The sequence below is a fragment of the Heptranchias perlo genome, chromosome 7 (assembly GCF_035084215.1).
Source record: "Heptranchias perlo isolate sHepPer1 chromosome 7, sHepPer1.hap1, whole genome shotgun sequence".
Lineage (NCBI taxonomy): Eukaryota > Metazoa > Chordata > Chondrichthyes > Hexanchiformes > Hexanchidae > Heptranchias > Heptranchias perlo.
Genome location: NC_090331.1, coordinates 81,424,796 through 81,436,298, shown reverse-complemented (window position 1 = coordinate 81,436,298; position 11,503 = coordinate 81,424,796). Strand labels below are relative to the sequence as shown.

Below are 11,503 nucleotides of genomic sequence, written 5' to 3'. Positions count from 1 at the left end.
CTGTGGAGCCTCTCATAAGAATATAGGAACTGCTAGACGAAGACCACGATCCATCCAGTTCACCTTCTAACATCCTGGTAGTCGCATGATACAATGATAATAGAGTTCTTGACTAATCATAGCAATCGATCTCCAATTAGTCTATAACACTTTCTTTAAAATGGTGCAATCCCTCAATTTCTCCACTCAGGATCAAACCGGGATTTTGCCAACAAGCTGGCTCCTCAGGAGGGATTCTGCTTTCTCTCCTCTAACCACTGCCGTCTCAAAAGGAATTCAAACGCGCCAAAGCACAGCTTCAAGGAAAGTGCTGCATTCACTCCATGAACTTGACGGACACAGTGCTGGTTGCTACAGCTCCTCTCTGCACAGAGGCGGTGGCACTTTTCTAGGACATGGGCTGCGATGGATAGAGTCCCACAGGGACCTGGCGCTCTCCAGTACCTCACTCCAATTGAAGCCATTTCTCATCTATGCGCTGGCGGGGCTATTCAACCACGAAGGGCGTCATAGCCGGCCTAACTGTGGTGACTCAGCACGGAGCCGGGGTGCAGCCTGGCCCTTCTGCTGTCACCACCATCAATTACAAAATAGCTAAAAACCTAACAAAACTTTAAAGGAACAGAATGGTGTGAAACGGATAGCATTCTATGGCCCCCATCAACCTAGGCTATCAGTCATCTCACACTAGAAATAATTTTTCTTTATATATAAGCAGAATACATAACAGCTTCAGCTGGATTGCAGCCTGGCACAGTTGAGCCTCATTTATAACAAACTACAAACCTCTAACATGTTCCCTGTTCCCAGGTCCTGTGATAGGTGGAGAAACTTACATCTCGAGATTATGCTCCCTGATGGCACCAAGCCTCACTGATCTGCAATTCCCCATCGACTACCTTTTACTATTCGACACTGTGTGTTTTCTAGTGATGTGGGGCTGCACTAAACTCTGCAGAATCACCGAACCCCTAAACAAACTTTCTAGGTTGGGAAAGAGTCAAACAGGAATTCATCTCTTCTCTTCCCTTCCCTAGGAATATCAGTTCCCATTGGAAAAACAGTAAGACACTGGCGATATGAACCCCCAACGTTCTCCTCTCCTGGAGAGGCTGACTCTGGTTGGGGGGGGGGGGATGGGGGGGGAGGGGGGAGGTGGCAGTGCCACCAGACACCCTCTGACATCTCACCCCAATTGGGCCAATCATCTGTGAGCTGAGGCATCTGAGAGTGGGTGAACACCCAAGTCTCAACTCACCCAAACCCCACACCTGCTGGCAGGGATCACTCGATAGTGATCAGGAGCAGGAACCCCCTCCTTAGCCCAGGAGTGCTGAGACCCCCACCACTCAGCACAAACCAGAGGCCTTCCGGTCTATGTGCCTCTATACTAAACTGACTGGTTCATTTGTCCATTGAGTCAAGTATGAACTCAGTGATTGGACTAACCCCATAAAATTCTTAATTAAAGTGAAGACCTACCAATCTAGGTCAAAAACCACAGGGGTACATTTCAGACTGGCTTGCGACTTGTCACTGATCTCAGATTAGAAATCTCAACTCTACACCCCTGAATCCAAGCTCATTCACCCATTCCACAGGCAGTAGGCAGTAGGCAGTGAATAAAGGCCCATGGAGCAGAGTCAGCAAAGTGAAGGGGAGTGTGCTGGGAGTGGCACTGGATTAAGTAACAGGCTGGCACACAATCTTCCAACCCTTTTTCAAACAAAGCACTAAGTCACACACAGGAGAAAGGGGGGTGGGGGGGCGGTGGGTGGGAAGCAAACTTGAGATGCTCACCAACAAGGGCAAATCAGAAAACTAGCAAGAAAAATGGAGTTAGACAAAATGCTCACTTATATAAGAAATCAGTGCTTCATGGTAAATCTCAAAAATTAGTAACATAATTAAATTTATTGCCTTGGAATGTGTGCGCGCTTCAAGGAAGGGGGCATTTGGCGGTGTAACGAAGGGGGCATTTGGCGGTGTAACGAAGGGGGCATTTGGCGGTGTAACGAAGGGGGCATTTGGCGGTGTAACGAAGGGGGCATTTGGCGGTGTCCCAAGTCGGTGCTCCATCGTACAGCGAAAAATCCCTACACTTACGTGCCAGAGTGGGATGGACAGAAATCAAACAACCCCACCCCACCCGGAAAAAGAAATGACAAAGTCTAGCTTTAAAAGGGGACAATGTGAGAAATAAAAGCAAGCTCCAGGACAGGGATTATAGCATGCAGTCTATTGAAACACTACAGACACAAATTACTGTACATCAGGCTCGAGTCAGTATTCTTTACACAGCATCTTAGCCAACCCAAGAGAGGAAATAAAATCTTACAAAATGATGCATAAAACCAGTGAGGATACCGACACATTAGTACTGCATAATACGTAAAGAAATCAAAGGGTCGACCGATACAGTAAAAAGGACCGGTACTACAAGGCTAGACACCCACATTCACTTTCTAAAGCATTGGGTTTAGTGGTGTTACACCCTCAGGCAGTTGGTTCATATCTTGATATCCTGAGAAATGAGGCTACGGTATAAATTATTACTCAAATATGCACATTGACTGCCCAGAATTATAATCGTGGCTGTAATTTCATATTTATTATGCTTTGTTACAGACAGACATACACCACTAACTCCAGTGCCTTCTGCAATTTGTACCAATTCTCAAATTTATTCAATATGAAGTCTGTAAATTAGTTAAAAATTTAGAGCAATTTTGGAAGTCAAATCCAGGTTACAAGGTAGGTTTAGCTGAAGAACAACCTTCAGCCCATTAGAGTTCTTTCTGCCAGAATATCAACATTACCACTTTACCATTAAGGCTTTTTAATATTTTCACCTGAACAGGTGGGCAGAACCTTGTTTTTTAACGTCTCTCCCAAAGGTTAGTATGTCTCAGAATGCAGCACTCCCACAGTACTGCACTGAAGCGTCAGCCAAGATTATGGGCCAATCCTAGAGTTGGGCTTGAACCCACAAATTTGTGTCTCACAGGCGACGGTGAGGCAAAACTCATTTAAAGCTAAGAAATGTTTTCAACAATTTCAGACACGTATTGTTAAGACTGTGCAGTCACCATTCATATGCCTGAGCTCTGTTACAATATCTGTTGCACGCATACAGTGTGTTGGTGGCACAGTGCACTGCTGAAGGTGGACCGAGGGTTGCCAACTCTGGTTGGGTGTATTCCTGGAGGTTTCATCACATGACCTCACCTCAAACCACCCCACCTCCACACACCTGCCGCTGGTCCATTCTCCAGGTACACTGCCGTACCAATGCCAATTGGAAAGGGAACAGACTCTTACCCAACTGGATTAATCTTGACTGTTCGAGAAACAGCATTTCCCCATCTCCAATATTTTTATAACTAATAAATGAAAGTTTTCAAAGAAAATGAAAAAAACAATTTTGTGTAACACCTCTATGATTTTTCTCCAAAGTTGCTCACAGCAGCGTCCTGGAGATTAATCTGGAATTCCTGGAGACTCCGGGTGGACTACAACCAGCTCTGCCACAAGAAGTGGTGCCACCAGAAGTCATAATGCTGGCAATAACTAAATAACTGTACTGACCGTCCAAGTGATGTCACCAATGGCATAGGTTGTTGAACGATTCCTAGCAGCCCGCTCACTAATCTAGTCCGAGTGCAGAAAATAGCCATTTATAATCAGGGATTCATTTGTAAAACCTGGTCCCCATTCCCCAATTAGTTGCTGTAATCTGAGATGTCGAACCTTGGATAGATAATGGCTGCTCCATGGATCTCTACATGCGTTCATCTTTAAAAATCCCCTCGCTTAAACTGTCCACTATCCTCATTTTCTATTCCCACAGACCTGGTTTATTCCCAACAGTCTCTTGTGCTGCAAGGGATTCTTGCTGGGACACAGTTCCACATGCCCATCTGACTCAGCCACATGGCCGTTCTTCATGCAGGAGCCAGATGGTCCACCTGTGCGCACACTTTCTTCCAGAGGTCACTAGATATTGATAAGCAGCAACAACCCTGGGCTGATTATAGTCACCCAACCCCTGCTTGGGTTGAGATTAGCTAATGCAGCACAGGGCAGAAACTGAACCTGGCACTTTCTAGCCAGGGCTTTGTTCACTGTTTTCCCACTGCATCGACTGCTCTGTCACAGATCAAGCGCTCACCTTAATTTTGTTCGTCTTAAGATGAAAGTATTTCGCTGAGGGAAAACTTCACCATCAGGCTCTGGGGGAGTTCACTGGGACACAATCCCCTTCCATTTCAGCAGTGTACTTGTGAGATGACAAAGTCCCGTCAACATGGCGCAAAGCTCAACCCAGCGACTGAAATGTACTTTGTACGAAAGCAGAAATTAAGCCCTTTTAACCATAGCAGCCTGGCTGCAAACTCAGGTCTCTTTCCTGTGCTTCCCCCTGCAGTACAGACTGGGAAATGTCTCACTTTCCATTAGTCTAAAAACTGCAACAGGACAATCTAAAACCACGAACATTCATTCATAAAACTACACCAGTTCCATTTATACTGTGCGTCAATTGGACTCTGGAATATTGTTCTATGAATTAAAAAAATACAAGGAAACAATCCTAGGCTCTAAAACAGCTGGGAGTGCTGTCACTGAGCTTACTTAACACATACACTGTAGGAAAAACACACACAATCTTATACATTATAACCTCTTGTGCGATACTCACGCCCATGAAATTTCTCCCACATCTATATGCACCAGTACTGTACCCCAGTGTCATATAGTAACAGAACTGTACCCACCAGTAATGAAACCGGGTTATTCAGCTACAGATCTGCACCCACTAGTACTGTACCCCAACATTATGCAGTGACAAACCTATATCCGCCAGTACTGTACCCACGTTACAGTGAGACCTGTACCCACCAGGACTGTACCCTGTCATGCAGTGACAGACCTATACCCACCAGAACCGTACCCATTATACAGTGACAGACCTGTATCCACCAGTACTATATTCGTTATACAATGACAGACCTGTATCCACCAGTACCGTACCCGTGTTATAGTGACAGACCTATAGCCACTAGTACTGTACCAGTGTTATGCAGTGACAGACCTGTACCCACCAGTACTGTACCCATGTTTATAGTGACAGACCTGTACTCACCAGTACTGTACCCATTATACAGTGACAGACCTGTACCCAACAGTACTGTACCCATGTTTATAGTGACAGACCTGTCTCCACCAGTACTGTACCCCAGTGTTATGCAGTGACAGACCTGTACCCACCAGTACTGTAACCCAGCGTTATCCAACTCAAAATGCTCTCCTCAGGCACCACCCAAGTTTGGAAGGGCAGAATCCAGAATTGTACTTCCAGCCATTTATCTCATTTACATATGAAAACTAAACTAACGCACAATGCATTTAGTGAAATGTTGGTACCAAAACTGCTTCGCAACCCGAGGACACAGGCATGACCTGTGCTGCGACAGACCCTGTACAGCTACTGCGCAATACAGCACTGTAATCTGACTGCTTACAAAATTCACTCTCCAGCTGATTTCATTCTCAAGCCTTTGTTTGCTTTGAGAATTTCCTTGCAGAACGCATTTGAGGGGGGGAGAAAAACTCAGAATATGGGAGAAGAGGCATTTTGTTTGGACCATTATCTGGCAAGGGACTTGCCCTGTAGTAACGGTGGTATCGGTCAACCCTTAACACCAGGAATGACTGCGTTACACAATTTTGCATGTGTCAGAGAGAGAGAGACCGTCCGTGTGTGTGTGTGTGTGTGTGTGTGTGTGTGAGAGAGAGAGAGTGAGAGAGACAGACAGAGAGACAGAGAGAGAGAGAGAGAGAGAGAGAGACAGAGAGCTCATTCCACAAAGAGTTCAACAATCATCAGAGCCTACACCGGCAGCAGGAATATCAGCCTCCTGAGGGACAATGCCACTTCGCTCCACTCTGATTGAGTAAAAGGTGGTTGTTGTTTTTGTGTGTGTCATTTACTCAAATCCTTCATTTCAGCTTGTGCCTTTCCCAGCACGGCAGGAAGCCACAGAGTTCAAGAGTGCACCAGCGGGAGGGGGGCAGCTGCCGGGGGCTGCCCTTCAGCGGGTCACTCTGCATAATGCATGATGGATTCCACGTAGTTACCGGGGAACAGACCAGTCACGCCGTTCATCACTCCTTCGTACCAGCCGTCATCGTTCTTCTTCAGCACGTAAATGATGGCGCCCTCTTGGAAAGACAATTCATCCTCTTTGTCTTTTGAATAGTCATAGATGGCAACCACTGTGAACAGAGAACAGCAACAATTAACACTGGCACAGCAACCCAGGTAGGACAGTGCGCACCAAGAAAGAGGATCTCAGTTCTCCCCTCGTTGGTAAATGAAAACAGCCATGCCGATAGCTCGGTGGGTCAACGCCCCATCACCAGCTGAGCCCTGCAGACCAGGAAGGTGCCAGCTTCGATCCCCAGTCTGTCCCGAGTTAGCTGATCTCAGTAACGGAGTCACAATCGGCCACAGGTGTGGGTCTGGTCTTTCGACACAAAGACCTGGGTTCAAATCCAGCGAACTTATGAGCTGAGAAGTGAGTCCCAGGAGTGAGGGGTCCCTGTTATTAGGAGCGGGTTTATCCCTGCTGTCGGTGAGTGAGAGGGTCCTATTAAAATGAACCTTTTGATAAACTATCGGGCTTAGAGTTTTTTATTCTCTTCATACCTGACCTTAACCTGGGAGCTACCCACAGCAAAATGAATGAATAACAACTCGCATTTATATAGCATTTAATGTTAATGCTGTACTTAAAATAGATAAATCACCCGATCCAGATGGGATGCATCCCAGGTTGCTGAGGGAAGGGGGGAAATTGCGGAGGTACTGGCCATAAACTTCCAGGCATCCTTAGATACGGGAGTGGTGCCAGAGGACTGGAGAATTGCAAATTCCAGGGATGAGGGACTTAAATTACGTGGATAGACTGGAGAGGCTGGGATTGTTCTCCTTGGAACAGAGAAGGTTCAGAGGAGATTTGATAGAGGTATTCAAAATCATGAGAGGTCTAGACAGAGTGGATAGAGAGAAACTGTTCCCATTGGCGGAAGGGTCAAGAGCCAGAGGGCATAGATTTAAGATGACTGGCAAAAGAACCAAAGGCGATTTTTTTTTCATTCGTTCATGGGATGTGGGCGTCGCTGGCAAGGCCGGCATTTATTGCCCATCCCTAATTGCCCTTGAGAAGGTGGTGGCGAGCCGCCTTCTTGAATTGCTGCAGTCCACCTGGTGAAGGTTCTCCCACACAGCTGTTAGGAAGGGAGTTCCAGGATTTTGACCCAGCGACGATGAAGGAACGGCGATATATTTCCAAATCAGGATGGTGTGAGGGGAATGTGCAGGTGGTGTTATTCCCATGTGCCTGCTGCCCTTGTCCTTCTAGGTGGTAGAGGTCGCGAGTTTGGGAGGTGCTGTCAAAGAAGCCTTGGCAAGTTGCTGCAGTGCATCCTGTGGATGGTACACACTGCAGCCACGGAGCGCCAGTGGTGAAGGGAGTGAATATTTAGGGTGGTGGATGGGGTGCCAAACAAGTGGGCTGCTTTGTCCTGGATGGTGTCGAGCTTCTTGAGTGTTGTTGGAGCTGCACTCATCCAGGCAAGTGGAGAGTATTCCATCACACTCCTGACTTGTGCCTTGTAGATGGTGGAAAGGCTTTGGGGAGTCAGGAGGTGAGTCACTTGCCGCAGAATACCCAGCCTCTGACCTGCTCTTGTAGCCACAGTATTTATGTGGCTGGTCCAGTTAAGTTTCTGGTCAATGGTGACCCTCAGGATGTTGATGGTGGGGGATTTGGCAATGGTAATGCCGTTGAATATCAAGGGGAGGTGGTTAGACTCTCTATTGTTGGAGATGGTCATTGCCTGGCACTTGTCTGGCCCAAATATTACTTGCCACTTATCAGCCCAAGCCTGGATGTTGTCCAGGTCTTGCTGAATGTGGGCACAGGCTGCTTTATTATCTGAGGGGTTGCGAATGGAACTGAACACTGCAATCGTCAGCGAACATCCTCATTTCTGACCTTATGATGGAAGGAAGATCATCGATGAAGCAGCTGAAGATGGTTGGGCCTAGGACACTGCCCTGAGGAACTCCTACAACCATTACCATCTTCCTTTGTGCTAAGTACGATTCCAGCCACTGGATAATTGTCCCCCCGATTCCCATTGACTTCAATTTTATTAGGACTCCTTGATGCCACACGCAGTCAAATGCTCCTTGATGTCAAGGGCAGTCACCCTCACCTCTGGAATTCAGCTCATTTGTCCATGTTTGGACCAAGGCTGTAATGAGGTCTGGAGCCGAGTGGTCCTGGCGGAACCCAAACTGAGCATCGGTGAGCAGGTTATTGGTGAGTAAGTGCCGCTTGATAGCACTGCCGATGACACCTTCCATCCCTTTCTGACGATTGAGAGTAGACTGATGGGGCAGTAATTGGCCGGATTGGATTTGTCCTGTTTTTTGTGGACAGGACATACTGGGCAATTTTCCACATGTTGGTTCGCTCACCACCTGCCGCAGGCCTAGATATGAGGAAAAACTTTATTACACAGCAAGTAGTTAGGATCTGGAATGCACTGCCCGAGGGAATGGTGGAGGCAGATTCAATCATGGCCTTCAAGGGGAACTGGATAAGTACTTGAAACGAATAAAATGTGCAGGGCTGAGAGGATAGGGCGGGGCAGTGGGACTAGCTGGATTGCTCATGCATAGAGCCGGCACGGACTCGATGGGCTGAATGGCCTCCTTCCGAGCTATGATTCTATAATGTAAATTTAATGTAAAAAAATGTCCCAAGAAACTTCATAAATAGGTGTAGGCAAAATGGATACCACGCCTGGAGAGGAAAGACAGGGAAGGGTGAATAACTGAAGGCTTGGTCAAAGAGAGGGGTCTTCAGCAGCCTTTTAATGGAGGACAGAGGGGTGAAGGAGCAAAGGGGTTTAGGGAGGGAGTTGCAATTAGCAGGACCAAAGACCAAGGCAGCTGAAAACTCTGCCACCGACGGTGAGGCAAAGAGCCGGGATTTGAGGAGGGAGGGGGGGAAACGGGGCGCATGGAGACCTCGAGTCAGGGCAGTGGAGCGTTCGGGAGAAGATCCAGACCTGGAGATAGGGATGGGTAAACCACAGAGGGATTTATAGGCAAGAGCAAGGAATTTAAATTTGATACACTGAGGGATAGGGAGCCAATGTCGGTCAGCAAGGTCAGGGGTGATGGGTAGGCCATTCATGGTAACCAGGGATTGTAGGTAAATATTCAGCATAACCAGTGAACATAGGAACAGGAGTAGGCCATTCAGCCCTCGAGTCTGATCCGCCATTTCATGTGATCATGGCTGATCTGTATTCTAGCTCCATCCACCACCTTGGATCCATATCCTTTAATACCCATGGCAAGCAAAAATCTATCGATCTCAGATTTAAAATTATTAATTGAGCTGGCATCTACTGCTTTTTGTGGGAGAGAGTTCCACACTTCTACCACCCTTTGGGTGAAGAAGTTTTTCCTAACTTCTCTCCTAAATGGTCTGGCTATTATTTTACAGTTATGTCCGCTTGTCCTATACTCCCCCACCAGCAGAAAAAGTTTCTCTCTATCCACCCTATCAATTCCTTTCAAAATTGAAAAACCTCAATTAAATCACCTCTTAACCTTCTATTCTTCAGGGAATACAAGCCTAGTTTTCTCCTAATGTAACCCTTGGAGCCCTGTTTACACTTTGGTGAATCTGCACTGCAATATATCCTTTCTAAGGTGCGGTGCGCAGAACTGTACACAGTACTCCAGATGTGGTCTAACCAGGGCTTTGTACAGTTGTAGCAAAACTTCCTCCCCTTTATATTCTAGCCCTCTAGTTATAAAGGCTAACATTCCATTAGCCTTTCTGATTTTTTTTATACCCGACCACCACATTTCAGTGATCTGTGCACATGGACCCCATAATCTCTTTGAACCCCCACTGTTCCTAGCTTTCCACCATTTGAAAAATACTCACATCTATCCTTTTTTGGTCCAAAATGGATGACCTCACAACTTACCTGCATTGAAATCCATCTGCCACAGTTTTGCCCACTCACTTAACCTATTCCTAATTTGTAGGTTGTAGGTAAACATTCGGGTAACCAGCGATTGCAGGTAAACATTCGGGTAACCAGGGATTGCAGGTAAACATTCAGGGTAACCAAGGATTGAAGGTAAACATTTAGAGTAATTGAGGATTGCAGGTAATTCAAGATATCCAGGGATTGCAGGTAAATATTCAGAATAATCAGGGATTGCAGGTAAACATTCAGAATAATCAGGGGTTGCAGGCAATTCAGGGTAATCGGGGATTGCAGATAAATATTCAGGGTAACCGGGGATTGCAGGTAATTCAGGGTAACCGGGGATTATAGGCAAATGTTCAGGGTAACCAGGGATTGCAGGTAAATATTCAGGGTAACCGGGGATTGCAGATAATTCAGGGTAACCGGGGATTGCAGGTAATTCAGGGTAACCGGGGATGGCAGGTAAATATTCAGGGTAACCAGGGATTGCAGGTAATTCAGGGTAACCAGGGATTGCAGGTAATTCAGGGTAACCGGGGATTGCAGGTAATTCAGGGTAACCGGGGATTGCAGGTAATTCAGGGTAACCGGGGATTGCAGGTAATTCAGGGTAACCGGGGATTGCAGGTAATTCAGGGTAACCGGGGATTATAGGCAAATGTTCAGGGTAACCGGGGATTGCAGGTAATTCAGGGTAACCGGGGATTGCAGGTAATTCAGGGTAACCAGGGATTATAGGTAATTCAGGGTAACCAGGGATTACGGGTAATTCAGGGCAACCAGGGATTACGGGTAATTCAGGGTAACATGATGCTTCCTCACTTGTTCAACTTCCACATATAAATCCCGTATATTAATATCGAAGATGCAAATGGGGAACAGGCCATTCAGCTCAACCAGTCCATGCTGGTGTTTACTAGTAGGGTATATCATAGAATCATACAGTGCAAAAGGCGGCTATTTGGCCCATCATGTCGGTGCTGGCTCTTTGAGAGAGATATCCAATTAGTCCCATACCCCTGCTCTTCCACATAGCCCTGCAAATTTTTCCTTTTTAAGTATATATCTAATTCCCTTTTGAAAGTTACTATTGAATCTGCTTCCACTACCCTTTCGGGCAGTGCATTCCAGATCATAACAACTTGCTGTTTAAAAAAAATTCTCATCTCCATTCTGGTTATTTTTCCAATTACCTTAAATCTGTGTCCTCTGGTCACCGACCCTCCTGCCAGCGGAAACAGCTTTTCCTTACTCTATCAAAACCCTTCATAATTTTGAACTCCTCTTCAATCTCCCCTTAGCCTTCTCTCCTCGAAGGAGAACAATTCCAGCTTCGCTGGTCTCTCCACATAACTTAAGTCCCTTATCCCTGGTATCATTCTAGTAAATAGTATAAAAAGGTTAGTTTTGAGAT

General features: G+C 46.4%; 1 protein-coding gene across 5 annotated transcripts in view; it reads right to left on the bottom strand.

Moving 5' to 3' along the window:
* Positions 1-2,224: 2,224 nt before the first annotated feature.
* LOC137323904 (abl interactor 2) overlaps positions 2,225-11,503 on the bottom strand; it is a 158,838-nt gene continuing 149,559 nt past the window's right edge. For all 5 annotated transcript variants that reach the window (XM_067987970.1, XM_067987972.1, XM_067987971.1 and 2 more), the window contains one exon: positions 2,225-6,276. In XM_067987970.1, the coding sequence (XP_067844071.1) occupies positions 6,101-6,276 (176 nt within the window). In that variant the 3' untranslated portion in view covers positions 2,225-6,100. The remainder of the gene's footprint in view (positions 6,277-11,503) is intronic.